This window comes from Macaca fascicularis, chromosome 7, assembly GCF_037993035.2.
Source record: "Macaca fascicularis isolate 582-1 chromosome 7, T2T-MFA8v1.1".
NCBI classification, from domain to species: Eukaryota; Metazoa; Chordata; class Mammalia; order Primates; family Cercopithecidae; genus Macaca; species Macaca fascicularis.
In genome coordinates, this window is record NC_088381.1 from 69,089,127 (window position 1) to 69,110,440 (window position 21,314).

Below are 21,314 nucleotides of genomic sequence, written 5' to 3' on the forward strand. Positions count from 1 at the left end.
GTCTATATCAGAATTTAGTCTACATCAGAATTTAGTACACATCAGAATTGTGCTTGCTGACAGGATGATTGCTGCCCTTGCCCCTGAGTTTCTAATGCAGTGGGCCTAGGGTGGGGCCTAAGAAGTTACATTTCTGGTAAGTTCCGTGGAGGCACTGCTGCTATTGGTCTGGGGCGCAGACTTTGAGAAGCACTATTTTAAGCTAATGATTCCAGGAAACCCTTGGCTCTGCAGACAGACTGGAGCTCTGGCCTGTGTTTTCTGTGGTTGGGGTGGAGGTAGTTCCTGAGCCTACAGACCTGAAGACCAGGATTGGACTGACCAGAGGACATGTCACCAAGGAAACAAATGTCCTGGTGGCCTCTGAGTCTGGAGAGACATCCCTGCTGGGGAGTTTGAAGACTTCCGCTTCACAGGAAGCCTGTCCTGATACACACAGGTCTTCTCCAGGCCCTGAGCCTCCGGGGCTCTCCCAACAGGAGCATCTGCCTATACCCCAGCACCCAGATCCAGCCTAGAGGCAGAAGAGAGAGGCAAACACTTCCAGCCCTGGGCCCCACAACTGGCACTCACTGCGCAAGGATGCTTTGAGCAGGCAAAGAGGAGAGCAATGAACACGCAGATTCCTGCGAAGGACACCAGTTGCTCAGGCCGCCGGGAGGTGTCCAGAGACAGCCACAGGACCAGGCCCAGGAAAGCAGCAAGAGCTAGGCCCCTGCAGGCAAGAGGAAGAAAGTCATCACCCTCAGCCTGTACCCCCACCCCACCCACACACAATAGCACCCAGCAACCCAGAGAAAAGGTGCTCAGGGCTGGGAGGAGGAGAAAGAGCACAGCACAGTGGAAAGAGCACCAGCTCCGGAACCACATGCTGGGAAGAGCTGACCTCACTGTGTGACCTCAGGCAGATCACCTTGCCTCTCTGAGTCTAGTTTCCTCATGGGTCAAATGAAGCCAGAGACCCTTCATTTCTCAACGTTGCTGACAGGATTATATAGGGGGATGTATGTACCAAGCTGAGCATAGTGACAAGCACCTGGCTCCATCCAGCTACAGGAATCTCATCGCTGCAGTGATGCTCAGCTCAGCCTCTGACCTTGTGGGAGAAAGGACCTGTGCCGCCCAGGACTCAACACTATCGGCCATGACTGCAAAATGTCTAGAAGCATGTGATGTGAGTTTGGACCTCCGAGCTGAGCACCTGAGACCAAGGGAGACCAAGGAATGGATCTAACCTTAACAGCAACACTTCCCTCCCTGGGGCTAGGATTTGTTTGTCCAGGATGCAGCCTGAAGGGTGGGAGAGCTCAGGTTTTGGCATCAGGTGCTCAAGATCTCACCCCAATCTGGTCATCAGTTCAATCCAGTCATCAACTCACTGGGTACTACTAATGACAGTTAATGTTCCACTGAGCACCGATTATATGCCAGGTACTATACCAATGCTGAGAGACACGTTCTTTTGATAGAGATGAGGAAACTGAGGCACAGAGAGATTAAATAACTGGCCCAAGGCCACTCATCTAGAAAGTGGCAGAACTGAGATTTCAACCCAGGCATTCTGGAAGCAAGGTCTATTCACTTTACATTTTTATCCAGGCCGGTCCTAGTTGGTAAGCAGGAGACCAAAGATCTGAACTCAAGCAGGCTAATTCCAGAGCCTACTGCTTTTCTTTCTGCTCCTGTTTTTAAACTCTTCTCATTCCAGTTCAATGTGCACAATCTTTGCCTTGTTTGTGTGCCAACTGTACCTCTCTTTACTTACTATTTCTCTTGAGGTTAACTGACTTTATAAGAACTCAAATATGGCTGGGTGTGGTGGCTCATGCCTGTAATCCCAGCACTTTGGGAGGCCATGGTGGGTGGATCACCTGAGGTCAGGCATTCGAGACCAGCCTGGCCAACATGGTGAAACCCATCTCTACTAAAAATCCAAAAATTAGCTGGGAGTGGCGGTGGGTGCCTGTAATCCCAGGTACTTGGGAGGCTGAGGCAGGAGAATCACTTGAATCTGGGAGGCAGAGGTTGCAGTGAGCCGAGATCGTGCCACTGCACTCCAGCCTGGGTGACAGAGCAAGATGCCATCTCAAAAAAAAAAAAAAAAAAAAACTTAAATGCTAGTTTCAAATTTTTTATTTTTAACAGCTTTATTAGAGGTATGGTTGATATATAATCAATTGCACATATTGGAGGTGTTCAATTTGATACGTTTTGGCATATGCATAGTCTTTGAAACCGTCACTGCAATCAAGAGATTGAACGTATCCATCATCCCTTTTTTAATTTCTTGCCTCCCTCCCTGTTCCCAGGTAACAGTTGACATGTTTTCTGCCACTAGATTAGTCTGCATTTTTGTTTGTTTGTTTGTTTTTGAGACAGAGTCTCATTTCATCGTCCAAGCTGGAGTGCAATGGCATGACCTCAGCTCACTGCAACCTCCACCTCTGGGGTTTAAGCGCTTTTCCTGCCTCAGCTTCCCAAGTAGCTGGGACTACAGGGATGCACCACCAGGCCCAGCTAATTTTTGTATTTTTAGAAGAGATGGGATTTCACCATGTTGGCCAGGCTGGTCTTGAATTTCTGACCTCAAGTGATCTGCCCGTCTCAGCCTCCCAAAGTGCTTGGATTATAGGCGTGAGCCACCGCACCCCACCTAGTTTGCATTTTTAAGAATTTTATATAAATTTTTTAAAAAGAAAAGAAAGAAGTTTATATAAATAGAACCATACAGTACCTGACCTTTTTTGTTTGACTTCTTTCACTTAGTGTAATTATTTTGAGATTTATCTAGGTTTCTGCATGATTCACTAGTCCATTCCATCTTATTGCTCAGTAGTATTCCATTATATGGATATACCACACTGTGCTTATCAATTCACCTATTGATGGACATTTTGTTGATTTCCAGTTTTTGGCTATTGCAGATAAAGCTGCTATGAACATTCAAAACTTCATGTGCAAGTCTTTGTGTGGATATATGTTTTTATTTCTCTTGGGTGAATGCCTATAAGTAAAATAGGTAGATTATATGATAGGCCTGGAAACTGCCAATCTGTTTTCTACAGCAGTTGCACAATTTTATATTCCCACTAGCAGTATAAAAAAATTCAGTTCCTCTATATCCTTGCCAACACTTGGTATGGTTAGTCTTTTGAATTCTACCCATTCTACTCAGTATATGGTAGTATCTCTTTCTGTTTTTAACTTGCATTTCTCTACTGATAAATGGTGTTGAGCATCTTACCATGTACTAATTTGCCACTTAGGCATATTCTTTAAATGTCTGTTCATATCTTGAGCCTTTTAGTGTTTTTTGTTTGTTTGTTTTTGAGATGGCGTGTCACTCTGTCACACAGGCTAGAGTGCAGTGGCACGAGATCTTGGCTCACTATAACACCCACCTCCTGGGTTCAAGCAATTCTCCTGCCTCAGTCTCCCAAGTAGCTGGGACTACAGGTGCCTGTTACCATGCCTGGCTAATTTTTGTATTTTTAGTAGAGACAGGGTTTCACCATGTTGGCCAGACTGGTCTCGAACTCCTCAGGGGATCCACCCACCTTGGCCTCCTAAACTACTAGGGTTATAGGCGTGAGCCACCATGCTTGGTCTTGAGCTCATTTTTAAATTGGGTTATTTTGCTTATTAAAGATTTATGACAAGGCCAGGAGCTGTGGCTCTGTCTCCCACGTTCAAGCGATTCTCCTGCCTCAGCCACCTGAGTAGCTGGGACTACAGGTGCATGCCACTATGCCCAGTCAGCTAATTTTTGTATTTTTAGTAGAGACGGGGTTTCACCATGTTGGTCAGGCTAGTCCCAATCTCTTGACCTCGTGATCTGCCTGCCTCAGCCTCCCAAAGTGCTGGGATTACAGGCGTGAGCCACCACACCTGGCCTAAGTTGATTAAATTTTAATCAACTTTTTCCTTCCTTCCTTCCTTGCCTTTTACCCTTCCCCTTCCCTTTTCCCTTCCCCTTCCCTTTCTGTCTTTTTTGAGACAGGGTCTGCTTTGTTGCCCAGGCTGGAGTGCAGTGGCATATAGGCATATTGTGCATAGCTCACTGCAGCCTTGACCTTCTGTGCTCAAGCGATCCTCCTACCTTAGCCTCTCAAGTAGCTGGGATCACAGGTGCACACCACCATACCTGGCTAATTTATTTATCTATTTTTTTGTAGAGATGGGGTCTCATTATGTTACCCAGGCTGGTCTCAAACTCCTGGGCTCAAGCAGTCCTCCTACCTCAGCCTCACAAAGTGCTGAAATTACAGGCATTAGCCACCACACCTGACCCCATTTCTTTTTGTAGAACCAGATTTCTGCTAGTAGCATTTTCCTTCTCTTCAAAGAATTTCCTTTAACATTTCTTTCTTTCTTTTTTCCTTTTTTTTTTTTTTTTTTTTTTTGAGACAGTGTCTCCCAGGCTGGAGTGCAGTGGTGTGATCTCAGTTCACTGCAACCTCCACCTCCCAGGTTCAAGCAATTCTTGTGCCTCAGCCAACCAAGTGTAATAGCTGATACTACAGGTGCATGCCACCATGCCTGGCTATTTTTCGTGTGTGTATTTTTATTAGAGACAGAGTTTCAACATATTGCTCAGGCTGGTCTTGGACTCCTGAGCTTAAGTGATCTATCCAAGTTGGCCTCCCAAATTGCTGGGATTATAGGCATGAGCCACAACACTGGCTTCTCTCTCTTTCTCTCTTTTCTTTTCTTTTTTCTTTTCTTTTCTTTTTGCCATAGCATCTCCCTCTATCGTCCAGGCTGGAGTCAGTGGCATGATCCTGGCTTACTGCAGCCTATGTCTCCCAGGCTCAAGCGATCCTCCTTTCTCAGCCTCCTGAGTAGCTGGGACTACAGGTGTGCGCCACTCCTTTAGCATTTCTTGTAGCATAAGTCTGCTTTTTATGTCTGAAAAATTATTTCAGCTTTTGTATGACTGAAAGAATTCTTATTTCCTCTTCTTTTTTGAAATACATTTCACTGGTAAAGAACTGTTGGTTGTCAGCCTTTTGGGTATTTGCTATTGTTGTTGTTGACTGTTCCACTATTTTCTCACTCATTTTTGACAAGACGTCTGCTAGTAATCCATCTTTCTGCTTCTCTGCACATGTCTTTTTTCTCTAGTTGTTGTTAAGGTTTTATCACTGTTCTTAAGTAATTTGATTATTGCCTCGGTATAGTCTTCATGTTTCTTGTGCTGGGAGTTCATGAAGTTTCTTGAATCTTTGGGTGTCCAATTGTCTTCCTATTTGGATTTTTTCTGGACATAATTTCTTCAAATATTTTTTTCTGCCCTCCTTCCCCTCTGGAGACTTCAACTGTGTATATTCAACTGAAGTTGTGCCGTGGTTAACTGATGCTCTGTTTGAATTTTTTCAGGTTTTGTCTTTAAGATGTTAGGCAGGGCCTGAGAAGCATTTATTCTAGAGTTGATTTTTTTTTTCTCTGCTACTGAGCCAAAACCTTCTTACTACGCTAAACAATGCCCTGTGCATTATGAGGTTTTTTTCACCTGACTGTCGGGAATAGACACTATTCCTGGCCCTGTGTGATTCCAGGTATGATTCCCACTTCTCCTTTTGGGTGGTTCTTTCCTAGTACTGGGGTAGTTTCCTCATCTGTATTCTCTGAGCGGAACTCAACTGCATGTTCAAGGAGGATTCTCTGCATAGCTCTGGGCTTTGCTCTGTGATCTCTCAGCTGTGTCTCTGTGCTCTGCAATGTGAACCCTGCCTGCCTTGGCTTCCCTAGATTTCCAGCTCTGTCTCTTCAACTTAGGGAATCTGCTGGTGTCCCACCTCAGTTTTCCTTCCCTGTGCTGTGGTCTGGAAATGCTCTCCAGGCAGTCAGCTGGGGAGAACACAGGACTAACCTCATTTGTTTCCTAATTCTCAAGGATCAGTGTCCTTTATTGACTGATGTCCAACATCAAAGAGCTCTTGTCTCATGTATTTGTTCCAGTTTTTTAGCTGTTTCAACTGGGAGGATAAACCTGGGGGAGCCAAAATCAAATGCATGTTTTTTTTTTTTTTTTTTTTTTTTTTTTTTTTTTTTTTTTTTTTTTTTTGAGACGGAGTCTTGCTCTGTCACCCAGGCTGGAGTGCAGTAGCGCTATCTTGGCTCACTGCAAGCTCCATCTCCCAGGTTCACACCATTCTCTTGCCTCAGCCTCCAGAGTAGCTGGGACTACAGGCGCCCACCACCACGCCTGGCTAATTTTTTTGTATTTTTAGTAGAGATGGGGTTTCACCGTGTTGACCAGGATGGTCTCGATCTCCTGACCTCATGATCTGCCTGCCTCAGCCTCCCAAAGTGCTGGGATTACAAGCATGAGCCACCACGCCCAGCCAAATGCATGTATTTTTTAACAGCTTTATTGAGACAAAATTTACATGCCATACAATTTGCCCATTTACAGTGTATAGTTCAAGGATAGAAGTTCCTCACAAAACTAAAAATAGAAGTACCATATGATTCAGTAATTCCTCTACTGGGTATATACGCAAAGAAAAAAAAAAAAAGGAAATCAATATATTGAAAAGACATCTGCACTCCATGTTTATTGCAGCATGATTCACAATAGCCAAAATATGGAATCAACCTAGGTGCCCATCAACAGATGAATGGATAGAGAAAATGTGGTATATATACACAATGGAATATCATTCAGCCATAAAAAAACAATGAAATCCTATTATTAGCAGCAACATGGACGGAATTGGAGATCATTATGTTCAGTGAAATAAGCCAAGCACAGAAAGACAAATACTGCATGTTCTCACTCATATGTGGGAGCTTAAAAAGTAGATCTTATGAAGACAGACAGTAGTTTGGTCGTTACCAGAGACTCTAAAGGGGAGGAGGGAGGTGGGATGACAAGAAGTTGATTAATGGGTACAAATATATAGTTTGAGAGAAGAAATAAGACCTAGTGACAGATAGATGAGTAAGGTGGCTACACTGTACAATAATGTATTGCATATTTCAAAATAGCTAGAAGAATTTGAATAGTTCTAATATAAAAAAAGACAAATATTTAATTTGATGGATATCCCAAGTACGCTAATTTGATCTTTACAAATTATATGAATGTATTATATTATCACATGTACCCTGAAACTATGCACATTTATTAGGTTGGTGCAAAATGTATTGCATAACGGCAAAACCACAATTACTTTTGCACCAACCTAATAATATTATGCAGCAATTTTTTAAAGTGTATTTTTGTTTGGTTGGTTGGTTTGGTTTTTTTTTTTTCTTTTTTTTTTTTTTTTTTTTTTGAGACAGAGTCTCACTCTGTCACGCAGGCTGGAGTACAGTGGTGCAATCTTGGCTCACTGCAACCTCCGCTTCCCAGGTTCAAGGGATTCTCCTGCCTCTGCCTCCTGAGTAGCTGGGATTACAGGTGCGCACCACCACACCCAGCTTTTTTTTTTTTTTTTTTGTATTTTTAGTAGAGACAGGGTTTCACTGTGTTAGCCAGGATGGTCTTGATCTCCTGACCTCATGATCCACCCGCCTCAGCCTCCCAAAGTGCTGGGATTACAGGCTTGAGCCACCATGCCTGGCTAAAAGTGTATGGTTTAATGGTTTTTAGTATAGTTACAGATTTGTGCAACCATTATCATAATCCTAGGATATTTTCATCAGCCCAAAATGAAGCCCCAAACCACTGGCGGTCACTACCTCCTCTTCCCATCCACCCTAGCAATCACTAATCAACTCTCTGTCTCCACAGATTTCCCATCACTAATCAACTCTCTGTCTCCACAGATTTGCCCATTCTGGACATTTCACATAAATGGAATCATGCAGTATATGGTTCTTTAAAACTGGCTTCTTTCACTGAGCATGATGTTCTCAAGGTTTATCATTATTGTAGTATTTATCAAGACTACATTCCTTTTCATGGCCAAATAATATTCTATTGTATGGATATATAGATTTTCTTTATCCATTTTCCAGTTGATGAACATATGTGTAGTTTTCACTTTTTGGCTATGATTAATGCTATATGAAGATTTGTGCACAAGTTTTTATGTGGACATATATTTTTATTTCTCTTAGGTATATACCTAGGAGTGGAATTTCTGGGTCATACGGTAAGTCCATGTTTAACATTTTGAGGAACTGCCTAACCATTTTCTTTTTTCTTTCTTTCTTTTTTTTTTTTTTTTTTTTTGAGACAGAGTTTTGCTCTTGTTGGAGCAATGGTGCTGGAGTGCAATGGTACGATCTCGACTCACTGCAACCTCTGCCTTCCGGTTTCAAGCAATTCTCCTGCCTCAGCCTCCCAAGTAGCTGAGATTACAGGCGCCCACCACCATGCCTGGCTAATTTTTGGATTTTTAGTAGAGACAGGGTTTCGCCATGTTGGCCAGGCTGGTCTCGAACTCCTGACCTCTTGATCCTCCCACCTTGGCCTCCCAAAGTGCTGCGATTACAGGCATGAGCCACCATGCCTGGTCAGCCATTTTCTAAAGCAGCTGCACTGTTTTGCATTTCTGCCAGCAGTGTCTCAGGGTTTCAATTTCTCCACATCTTTGTCAACACTTGTTATCATCTATCTTATTGATTATGGCCATCTGACTGAATATGAAGTGGTATCTTATTGTGGCTTTGCTTTGCATTTCCATGATGGCTACTGATGTTGAGCACATTTTCATGTGATTTTTGGCTGTAGCAAAACCTTTTATTCTTCAAATGGGTTGTCTTTTTATGGTTGAGTTGTAATTCTGCATACAGTTTCTTTATGCAGACATAGGATTTGTACATCTTTTCTCTCATTCCATGAGTTGTCTTTTCACTTTTTGGATAGTGTGCATTGCATCAAAAAGTTTTTAGTTTTTATGAAGTCCAGTTTATCTGCATGCATTTTTTTAAAGGAAACTTCGTATCAGTCCCTCAAGTGGAAAACCATCATCAATGACTTGTCATAGAAAACCATTGTAAAAATAAATCACAAATGTATTTAATAAAGAGAAGTCAAATGTAACAGTAAATGTACTTATAAATAAAATTTTAAATGTGTTCATCCACAGGCTGGCTCAAATCATTTTGCTGTGGTATGCGGATTTCACTTTGGGAAAGTGAGAGTCACCCCTGTACCCTTGCATCCCCCTGACTTAGTCTTTGGGTATCTTTGGCCACCAGCTTCTTCATCAACAAAATAGAGTACTGAAATAGATTGGTGGTCTTCAGACTTTTTTTTTAAGCCATAGAAACCGTTTTCTTCCCCCAAGCCAATTTTTTTTGCGAACCTTGGCTTACAAAACACATAAGACTCTGCTGGCTACATCAGAATTCCCTGGAGGCTAATGAAAAATACTAGCACCTGGACCCCGATCGAGCCTGCTGAATCCCACTCCAGGGATGGTCCCTGCGGCTTTTTGTCTCACACTGCCCAGGTGATCTCAGGGAGGTACTGATTTGGGCCCTCCTTGCTCCAGGAGCTGGGATCCCTGAATGGAGGCAACTGTTGAGTTCAGTTTTCATCCACCACAGTCACCTGCTGTAACTGGGACTAAGAACTGGTGAAACACCAAAAGATGCTGCTATGTTTGAAGTCACCCACAAGCTCCTGCCCTGGGGCCCTGGAGAGTTCTCCATGACACAGAGCCTTCCTCTTCCTCCAGCCCTGGCCATAACCCTGGAGCCAACCCCTCAGCTCACGGGCCCTCCCTTGTCCTGCCTCAGGGCTGTGAGCTCACTCACCTCTTAACCCAGAGCAGCAGGCGAGGATGGTCCTGAGGCTTGAGAAACCTCCTTAGCTTTGGCCCCAGAAGCCGTTTCAGCAGGCGGTGGCCCAGGAACGTGAGGACCACACAAGTGAGGACAAACAGAGCCAGGGCCCTCTGGAAATCCAGGAGGCAGGCCACCAGCAGGAAGGCAGCGAACGCTGGGGGACGAGAGAGAGGAGGGGTCAATGGCCACGACATCACCTCTTCAGGCCCCTGCAGCCCCGCCACGGACTCCACCTTACTCCACCTAGATCGTGGAGGGCAGGAAACTCACCCAACCTCACTGAGCCTGTTTCCTCATCTGGAAATGAAAACAACCATCACTACTGTGTCAAAAGTAGTTAGGAGTTACTGGCAGAAGGCATTGTGAAAGGGCCTTGTAAACTGTAAAGTGCTTACCAAATGTGAGGGAGATGTGTAAGGAGGCCGCAAAGCAAAACAGCAAGAGGTGCTGGGCATCAGTGGAGCATCTGCTGTGGTCCAGCGCCATGCTAGGCCCCGTGGAGGAAGGAGACGAGCCCATCAGCTACTCCATGAAGGAGTCCACATATGTGTGCTGGGACTGCATCCTGAAATGTTCATCAATGACCATGCTTCCTAGAGTTTCCTTTCCCCTTTTGCCCTTCTCTCCTTTGAGCCACTCAGCCAGTACATGCTTATGCCTCAGAAAGGCGCGTGAGAATGGATAGCTGAGGGGGAGATGTCTCTCCCTAGATTTTTTTTTTTTTTTTTTTTTTTTTTTTTTGAGACAGGGTCTCACTTTGTTGCCCAGGCTGGAGCACTATCTCGGCTGACTGCAACCTCCGCCTCCTGGGTCAAAGCAATGCTTCTGCCTTAGCCTCTCGAGTAGCTGGGATTACAGGTACCCACCACCAAGGCTGGCTAATTTCTGTATTTTTGGTAGAGACAGGGTTTTGTCATGTTGCTCAGGCTGGTGTTGAACTCCTGGGCTCAAGTGATCCGCCCACCTCAGCCTCCCAAAGTGCTGCGATTACAAGTGTAAGCCATCGCGCCTGGCCTCTCCCTGGCTTTGGAATTTCAGAATCCAGGATCCTCAAAGAATGGAAAGGATGCTTAACCATGGATAAAAAATGTGATCTGAAACATCACGAATAAAGGTAAGTTCTACCCAACCGCTCTGCTACCAGGCAATAACAAGGACAATGGTATCACAGAGAAAGCACCTGAGCCTGGCAAGGCTGCCAAGCCAGGTGTGTTTGCAGCGTTGCAAGCAGCGAAGCCTTGTGCCTGGCTTCCTGGTGGAGCCCCAGGGAGGTCCCAGGACTGCAGAGAGAGGAATGCCCACGCGGTGCATGGCAAGCCAGTGAGGCTCTGCAGGCACCAAAACAGCTGAAGTGGTCTCCATGAGAGGCCTGAAGAGGAGAGAGGTGGGAGACCAGAATGAGCCCACCATGGGGAAGAGGGCATCACCATGGTCACCTGCAAGGATGGAGGACCCAGGACCAGCTGGAGAAGTGGACAAGTCAGGAGACACTTGAGGAGTAATAATAGATAAGCCCCCCTGGTAACCCCCAGAGGAAGGGATGAAGGAAGATTCCAACTGGACAGAAATTGAGTTCCCGTCACTCGCTGGAATGATAAAATTGAGGGAGAAGATAAGTTGAGTCATAAAACATAAAATGACCCTTCTCTCATATGGAAGCTTGTGGGCCAGAGTTCCAACCTGAACGGGTGTCACTGAGACACACAGCTGGAGCCCCACAGGGTGGTGCTGGGGCTGCTGGTACCAGCCGTGGAGGTTCAGGGGAGGCGGACCTGGCCAGGGAGAGGATCCGTGGTCGCCAGGAGGTGAGCTTAGCACTTCAGATGCACTTTCACAATGAATCCTCACAAGACCCCTATAAGGTGGGGTCTACAGTGATGCCCACTTGGAGAGCGAGGCCTCTGAGGCCAGCCAAGATGAGTGCCTCACACAGGGAGGGCATGGGGCGAGGAGGCCAAGAAGGTCTGTGCACCTCAGGTCCTGTGCTTTGTGGTTGAGGCGGGCCAGGAAGGCTGGGGGAGTCTGGGTAGACCAGGACAGGGACTCAGGGAGAGGGGGCAGTGTGGAGGAGTCCTGCAGGCAGGGCACAAGGACAGTAGTACTTTTGGAAGTATTTTATTCATCTAGGATCCATTCACAGGGATTGGTTTGGGGACGGGCAGGACCTGAGCTAAGCTCCTTGAAGAACTCCCTGGGACTTTGACTGGAACAGCCAGCAAGAGGCACCCCCTTCTTCTAAGACTGGGGACACCAAGGCCATCCTTGTTAGTCTGGTGCCAGGGCTGTCGCTGTACCCATGGAGAAGGCCTACCTGAGGTGAGCAAGCCACTGTCACAGATCAGGAGCCAAGTCCTGAGAATGTGAGCTTCATTTCTCTATCACAGCTATTCTCAGAACATCTGTGAACAGCCTCCCCAGGAAAGAGGTGATGTAATAAAGATATTGAAAAGCCAGAGAAATCAAAGTCACCCAGAGACAGTCACTGCTGACCATTGCAAGAGATCATTTAATGATTCAGTTTGCATTCCTGAAAGCCATGGCAAACGTGGAAATAGGATGAGAGGGATAATTTTCATTCTCTACTGAGATAATTCAATTGTTCTTCAAGAGAAACAAATTGGATCTGAGTGAAGGAGGCAGCCAAGGAAACAGAGACGGTCCTGGCTTCAGACCCTGCCAAAAGTGGACGTCACCATCTCTAGGAGGAAGCTGTGAGGAAGCTGTGAGGGACATGGACCCACCCCATCTCAGCAGATGACCCTACTTTAAAGTTCACCAAGCAGACCAGGTCATTGCTGTCACCTCTCTCACTGTCTTTCCCCTCCAGAGCACCTATAATGAGCTCTGCATCTGTACCCATCCTCCTTTTTCTTTTTTCAAAATTTATTTTTATTTTTAAAATTTTTTGTAGAGGTTGGGTCTTGCTGTGTGGCCCAGGCTGGTCTTGAACTCCTGGGCTCAAACAATCCTCCCACTGCAGCCTTCTGAAGTGCTGGGATTACAGGCATGAACCACCTGCCAAGCCTGGCCCCTCTTTAATTCCAACCTGTCAGGATGAGGTGAACTTGCTCCTGAAAAGACCCACCCCTCCCTGTGGGGTGGGGAGCTCTTCTACTCTGTGCCAGGGGACCTTGCTCCATTGGTCATCTTTTCATCTCCCATTCCTTCACATTCCTTCTACAAACTCCCCACCTCAGCTCCTACACACAAAGTGTCTCCCACCCCAAACTCATGCCCATCCTTGACACTTGGTCACATGCTGCCCATTCATCCTCCCTGCCTGACGTCATAAAAATTGATCAAGGCTGGGCGCAGTGGCTCACGCCTGTAATCCCAGCGCTTTGGGAGGCTGAGGAGGTGGATCACGAGGTCAGGAGATCAAGATCATCCTGGCTAACACGGTGAAACCCTGTCTCTACTAAATATAAAAAGTATTAGCCGGGCGTGGTGGCAGGCGCCTGTAGTCCCAGCTACTCGGGAGGCTGAGGCAGGAGAATGGTGTGAACCCAGAAGGCAGAGGTTGCAGTGAGCCGAGATAGCACCACTGCACTCCAGCCTGGGTGACAGAGCAAGACTCCATCTCAAAAAAATAATAAAAAAGGTTGGTTCCAAGATGGCCGAGTAGGAACAGCTCCAGTCTGCAGCTCTCAGCGTGAGCGATGCAATAGATGGGTGATTTCTGCATTTCCAACTGAGGTACCAGGTTCATCTCACTGGGGCTCTCACTGGGGCTTGTCAGACAGTTGATGCAGCCCACTTAGCAGGGCGGGGCATCGCCTCACCCAGGAAGTGCAAGGGGTCAGGGAATTCCATTCCCCAGCAAAGGGAAGCCATGACAGACAGTACCTGGAAAATCGGCACACTCCCACCCTAATACTGTGCTTTTCCAATGGCCTTAGCAAACGGTGCACCAGGAGATTATATCCCGTGCCTGACTTGGAGGGTCCCACACCCACGGAGCCTCGCTCACTATTAGCACAGCAGTCTGAGATCAAACTGCAAGGCGGCAGTGAGGTTGGGGGAGGGGTGTCCACCATTGCTGAGGCTTGAGTAGGTAAATAAAGCGGTCCAGAAGCTGGAACTGGGTGGAGCCCACCACAGCTCAAGGAGGCCTCCCTGCCTCTGTAGACTCCACCTCTGGGGGCAGGGCATAGCTGAACAAAAGGCAGCAGAAACTTCTGCAGGCTTAAACGTCCCATCTGACAGCTTTGAAGAGAGTAGTGGTCCTCCCAGCACAGAATTTGAGATCTGAGAATGGACACTCTGCCTCCTCAAGTGGGTCCCTGACTCCCAGTACCCTAACTGGGAGACACCTCCCAGTAGGGGCCAACTGACACCTCCTACGGCTGGATGCCCCTCTGAGATGAAGCTTCCAGAGGCAGGATCAGGCAGCAACATCTGCCGTTCTGCAATATTTGTGGTTTTGAAGCCTCTGCTGGTGATACCCAGGCAAACAGGGTCTGGAGTGGACCTCCAGCAAACTCCAACAGACCTGCAGCTGAGTGTCCTGACTGCTAGAAGGAAAACTAACAAACAGAAAGGACATCCACACCAAAACCCCATCTGTACATCACCATCATCAAAGACCAAAGGTAGATAAAACCACAAAGATGGGGAGAAACCACAGCAGAAAAGCTGAAAATTCTAAAAATCAGAGTGCCTCTTCTCCTCCAAAGGAATGCAGCTCCTTGCCAGCAATGGAACAAAGCTGGATGGAGCATGACTTTGATGGCTTGAGAGAAGAAGACTTCAGACAATTGGTAATAACAAACTTCTCTGAGCTAAAGGAGGATGTTCGAACCCATCGCAAAGAAGCTAAAAACCTTGAAAAAAGATTAGACGAATGGCTAACTAGAATAAACAGTGTAGAGAAGTCTTAAATGACCTGATGGAGCTGAAAACCGTGGCACAAGAACTATGTGATGTATGCACAAGCTTCAGTTGCCGATTTGATCAAGTAGAAGAAAGGGTATTAGTGATTGAAGATCAAATGAATGAAATGAAGCAAGAAGAGAAGTTTAGAGAAAAAAGAGTAAAAAGAAACAAACAAAGCCTCCAAGAAATATGGGACTATGTGAAAAGACCAAATCTACGTCTGACTGGTATACCTGAAAGTGACAGGGAGAATGGAACCAAGTTGGAAAACATTCTTCAGGATTTTATCCAGGAGAACTTCCCCAACCTAGTGAGGCAGGCCAACTTTCAAATTCAGGAAATACAGTGAATGTCACAAAGATACTCCTCAAGAAGAGCAACTCCAAGACACATAATTGTCAGATTCACCAAAGTTGAAATGAAGGAAAAAATATTAAGGGCAGCCAGAGAGAAAGGCTGGGTTACTCACAAAGGGAAGCCCATCAGACTAACAGTGGATCTCGCAGCAGAAACCCTATAAGCCAGAAGAGAGTGGGGGGCAATATTCAACATTCTTAAAGAAAAGAATTTTCAAACCAGAATTTCATATCCAGCCAAACTAAGCTTCATAAGTGAAGGAGAAATAAAATCCTTTACAGACAAACAAATGCTGAGAGCTTTTATCACCACAAGGCCTGCCTTACAAGAGCTCCTGAAGGAAGCACTAAACATGGAAAGGAACAACTGGTATCAGCCACTGCAAAAACATGCCAAATTGTAAAGACCATCAATGCTATGAAGAAACTGCATCAATGAATGGGCAAAATAACCAGCTAACATCATAATGACAGGATCAAATTCACACATAACAATATTAACCCTAAATGTAAATGGGCTAAATGCTCCAATTAAAAGACACAGACGGACAAATTGGATAAAGAGTCAAGACCCATCGGTGTGCTGTATTCAGGAGACCCATCTCACGTGCAGAGACACACACAAGCTCAAAATAAAGGAATGGAGGAAGATCTACCAAGCAAATGGAAAACAAAAAAAGGCAGGGGTTGCAATCCTAGTCTCTGATAAAACAGACTTTAAACCAACAAAGATCAAAAGAGACAAAGAAGGCCATTACATAGTGGTAAAGGGATCAATTCAACAAGAAGAGCTAACTATCCTAAATCTATATGCACCCAATACAGGAGCACCCACATTCATAAAGCAAGTCCTTAGAGGCCTACAAAGAGACTTAGACTCCCACACAATAATAATAGGAGACCTTAACACCCCACTGTCAACATTAGACAGATCAATGAGACAGAAAGTTAACAATGAGATCCAGGAATTGAACTCAGCTCTGAACCAAGTGGACCTAATAGACATCTACAGAACTCTCCACCCCAAATCAACAAAATATATATTCTTCTCAGCACCACATCACACTCATTCCAAAATTGACCACATAGTTGGAAGTAAAGCACTCCTCAGTAAATGTAAAAGAACAGAAATTATGACAAACTGTCTCTCAGACCACAGTGCAATCAAACTAGAACTCAGGATTCAGAAACTCACTCAAAACCGCCCAACTACATGGAAACTGAACAACCTGCTCCTGAATAACTACTGGATACATAACGAAATGAAGGCAGAAATAAAGATGTTCTTTGAAACCAATGAGAACAAAGACACAACATACCAGAATCTCTGGGACACATTTAAAGCAGTGTGTAGAGGGAAATTTATAGCACTAAATGCCCACAAGAGAAAGCAGGAAAGATCTAAAATGGACACCCTAATATCACAATGAAAAGAACTAGAGAAGCAAGATCAAACATATTCAAAAGCTAGCAGAAGGCAAGAAATAACTAAGATCAGAGCAGAACTGAAGGAGATAGAGACACAAAAAACCCTTCAAAAAATCAATGAATCCAGGAGCTGGTTTTTTAATTGATAGACCGCTAGCAAGCTTAATAAAGAAGAAAAGAGAGAAGAATCAAATAGACACAATAAAAAATGATAAAGGGGATATCACCACCGATCCCACAGAACTACAAACTACCATCAGAGAATATGATAAACACCTCTACACAAATAAACTAGAAAATCTAGAAGAAATGGATAAATTCCTGGACACATACACTCTCCCAACACTAAACCAGGAAGAAGTTGAATCCCTGAATAGACCAATAACAGGCTCTGAAATTGAGGCAATAGTTAATAGCCTACCAACCAAAAAAAGTCCCGGACCAGACAGATTCACAACCGAATTCTACCAGAGGTACAAAGAGGAGCTGGTACCATTCCTTCTGAAACTATTCCAATCAGTAGAAAAAGAGGGAATCCTCCCTAATTCATTTTATGAGCCCAACATCATCCTGATACCAAAGCCTGGCAGAGACACAACAAAAAAAAGAGAATTTTAGACCAATATCCCTGATGAACATCGATGCAAAAATCCTCAATTAAATACTGGCAAACCGAATCCAGCAGCACACCAAAAGGTTATCCACCACGAACAAGTTGGCTTCATCCCTGGGATGCAAGCCTGGGTCAACATATGCAAATCAACAAACATAATCCATCATATAAACAGAACCAAAGACAAAAACCACATGATTATCTCAATAGATGCAGAAAAGGCCTTTGACAAAATTCAGCAGCCCTTCATGCTAAAAACCTCTCAATAAACTAGGTATTGATGGAACGTATCTCAAAATAATAAGAGCTATTTATGACAAACCCACAGCCAATATGATACCGAATGGGCAAAAACTGGAAGCATTCCCTTTGAAAACTGGCACAAGACAGGGATGCCCTCTCTCACCACTCCTATTCAACACAGTGTTGGAAGTTCTGGCCAGGGCAATCAGGCAGGAGAAAGAAATAAAGGGTATTCAATTAGGAAAAGAGGGAGTCAGATTGTTCCTGTTTGCAGATGACATGATTGTATATTTAGAAAACCCCATCGTCTCAGCCTAAAATCTCCTTAAGCTAATAAACAACTTCAGCAAAGTCTCAGGATACAAAATCAATGTGCAAAAATCACGAGTGTTCCTATACACCAATAACAGACAAACAGAGAGCCAAATCATGAGTGAACTCCCATTCACAATTGCTTCAAAGAGAATAAAATACCTAGGAATCCAACTTATAAGGGAAGTGAAGGACCTCTTCAAGGAGAACTACAAACCACTGCTCAACGAAATAAAAGAGGACACACACAAATAGAAGAACATTCCATGCTCACGGAGAGGAAGAATCAATATTGTGAAAATGGCCATACTACCCAAGGTAATTTATAGATTCAATGCCATCCCCATCAAGCTACCATGACTTTCTTCACAGAACTGGGAAAAAAACTACTTTAAAGTTTATATGGAACAAAAAAAGAGCCTGCATTGCCAAGACAATCCTAAGCCAAAAGAACAAAGCTGGAGGAATCATGCTACCTGACTTCAAACTATACTATGAGGCTGCAGTAACCAAAACAGCATGGTACTGGTACCAAAAGAGAGATACAGACCAATGGAACAGAATAGAGCGCTTGGAAATAATACCACACATCTACAACCATCTGTTCTTTGACAAATCTGGCAAAAATAAGAAAAGGGGAAAGGATTCCCTATTTAATAAATGGTGCTGGGAAAACTGGCTAGCCATATGTAGAAAGCTGAAACTGGATCCTTTCCTTACACCTTATATGAAAATTAATTCAAGATGGATTAAATACTTAAATGTTAGACCCAAAACCATAAAAACCCTAGAAGAAAGCCTAGGCAATACCATTTAGGCCATAGGCATGGGCAAGGACTTCATGTCTAAAACACCAAAAGCAATGGCAACAAAAGCCAAAATTGACAAATGGGATCTAATTAAACTAAAGAGCTTCTGCACAGCAAAAGTAACTACCATCAGAGTGAACAGGCAACCTACAGAATGGGAGAAAATTTTTACAAACTACCCATCTGACAAAGGGCTAATATCCAGAATCTACAAAGAACTTTACAAATTTACAAGCAAAAATCAAACAACCCCATCAAAAAGTGGGCAAAAGATATGAACAGACACTTCTCAAAAGAAGACATTTATGCAGCCAGCAGACACGTGAAAAAATGCTCATCATCACTGGCCATCAGAGAAATGCAAATCAAAACCACAATGTGATACCATCTCACACCAGTTAGAATGGCGATCATTAAAAAGTCAGGAAACAACAGGTGCTGGAGAGGATTTGGAGAAATAGGAATGCTTTTACACTGTTGGTGGGACTGTGAACTAGTTCAACCATTGTGGAAGACAGCGTGGCGATTCCTCAAGGATCTAGAACTAGAAATACCATTTGACCCAGCCATCCCATTACTGGGCATATACCCAAAGGATTACAAATCATGCTGCTATAAAGACACATGCACACATATGTTTATTGTAGCACTATTTACAATAGCAAAGACTTGGAACCAACCCAAATGTCCATCAATGATAGACTAGATTAAGAAAATGCGGCACGTATACACTGTGGAATACTATGCAGCCATAAAAAAGGATGAGTTCATGTCCTTTGTAGGGACATGGATGAAGATGGAAACCATCATTCTGAGCAAACTATTGCAAGGACAGAAAACCAAACACTGCATGTTCTCACTCATAGGTGGGAACTGAACAGTGAGAACACTTGGACACAGGGTGGGGAACATCACACACTGGGGTCTGTCATGGGGTGGGCGGTGGGGGAAGAATAGCATTAGGAAATATACCTAATGTAAATGACAAGTTAATGGGTGCAGCACACCAACATTGCACATGTATACATATGTAACAAACTTGCATGTTGTGCACATGTACCCTAGAACTTAAGGTATAATAATAATAAAAAAATTGATCCCAAAAGCCATTTACACTTGCTGTCTGCACAGCCTCTTCTCCCATCTGCTCAAATTCAGTTTCTGCACCTACACCCTAAGTCATCAACGGCCTCCTTGTCCCAAAATCGGTGGACGTGGCTCATTTTGTCCTGCAGGTCTTGCAGAGATGCTGCTGATCTTTCCCTCCTTGAAACCCTTGCTCCTTTGGCTGCCACCAACCCCTTCTGTATGGCTGGTCTCCAGGCTTCTGTCCTTGACCCACTTCTCAATTCATTCTCCAAGTGTGCCTGGGGAGCCTCCTCTCTCTCTCAGATGGCCTGGCAGTGGTACCTCCAACAAACTGCCCGAATTATCCCCCTTCCTTCCAAGACTCCCTCCTGCACGCATGTTCTCTAGCTCTGTGGAAGCCACCATCATCCTCCCATTACCCGAGCAGGCCCCTGGGGCAGCCCTGATTCAGGGTTTCCTTCGTCCTGCACATCCAGTCATTCCCAAGTGCAGCTAGTATTGCTTCCCTAGGACCTCTCCTGTTGCCCCCGCCCACCTTCCACAGCTTCATTCTCACACAGGCACTGCAGCCCTCAATGTCTCCTTCTCCCCATCTTTCCTGCCCTCCTTCCAGGGTCCCACAGTGTGAATTCCACCTTGATGCTTCCCTGTTCAAACCCTTCAGTGGCTCTCTCTGGCCTTGAGGGTAAAATCCAAGTCCCTGAGCATCCTCCCATCTCCCTACCCACTCCCCATCCCGGGCCCTTTCCTATCCCTCCAGCCCCATCCCCTGGCACTCCTTGTCTAGAACTTTACCCTCCAGACCTTAGAGTGCAGACATCGAGGTTTATCAAAACCCACACCCTGCCAGTTTTCACCTTTGCTCCTGTGACTCCTCTGTGTGGAGTGCCTTTGCCCTCCTTAGTGTCCTTCCCCTACACCTGGCTAACTCCTACTCAGCCTGTGAGACTCCAGTGTCACCTCCTCCTGGAAGTCCTCCCTGACCATCCCCCATCCCTCCTTGGTGCTCCCAGATGACATGCTGCATTATGTGGAAATATTTCTTCCCCCTCCCTTACTGATGAGGGAGTGCCTTGGGAATAAGATCTGGCCTGGTTTAATGGATGCCTCAGTACCCAGCAAGGGAACTGGCCCTAAGTTGGTGCTCAACAACCATTTGTTGAATGACTGGGTAAGTGAATAATCCTGCCCTGAGACATGGATAACTGAGGCAGGAGTCATCGTGTCCTGGGTAGTGCTGGGCCCCAGGCTCACCAGTGCAGAGCAGGCCTGTGCTGATCCATCGAAACAGCTGCATGTGCTCCCTGCAGAAACTTCTGGCTCTCAGGGCTGGCTGCAGGTTCCTCCTGGGAACAGGACCAGTAGGGTCCATGAGTGCATGAGCAGACCCCACCTGGGGGAGATCCTCAGCACCTCCACTCAGGTATGTCCCTGGTAAAGTGGCAACAGGGGCAAGCCAGGGCTTACCTTGACATCCTCACAGGGTTGCAGGGCAACCCCAGCTCAGGGCGAACAGAGAAATGGCTCAGGCCTTCCTGCCTCTGTGGCAGCACCTACAGGCCCCCCTACCCCAGTGATAGTCCCTGCCTCCAGGGCTCGGGAGGAAGTTCACTGAAAAGGCAGAACCTCATCAACATACAGAAATGTGGCTGGGGGGCGCGGTGGCTCACGCCAGTAATCCCAGCACTTTGGGAGGCCCAGGAGGGTGGATCGCTTGAGCCCAGGAGTTTGAGACTAGCCTGGGCAACCTGACAAACCCCGTCTCTACCAAAAATACAAAAATTAGCTGGGCAGGTGGCGTGCATCTGTGGTCCCAGCTACTCAAGAAGCTGAGGCAGGAGA

The 21,314-nt window shown here is 45.4% G+C and overlaps 1 protein-coding gene and 1 long non-coding RNA gene across 4 annotated transcripts in view; one reads left to right on the top strand and one right to left on the bottom strand.

Moving 5' to 3' along the window:
• SLC28A1 (solute carrier family 28 member 1) overlaps positions 1-21,314 on the bottom strand; it is a 65,846-nt gene that overhangs the window by 41,446 nt on the left and 3,086 nt on the right. For all 3 annotated transcript variants that reach the window (XM_015453317.4, XM_005560382.5, XM_065548358.2), the window contains exons 4-6: positions 20,727-20,818; positions 9,718-9,901; positions 574-715 (exon numbers count right to left, since the gene is read on the bottom strand). In XM_015453317.4, the coding sequence (XP_015308803.3) occupies positions 574-715; positions 9,718-9,901; positions 20,727-20,818 (418 nt within the window). The remainder of the gene's footprint in view (positions 1-573; positions 716-9,717; positions 9,902-20,726; positions 20,819-21,314) is intronic.
• On the top strand, positions 225-9,043 carry LOC141407227 (uncharacterized). The gene is made up of 2 exons (XR_012415310.1): positions 225-1,613; positions 8,193-9,043. It is a non-coding gene; the product is annotated as an uncharacterized lncRNA (long non-coding RNA).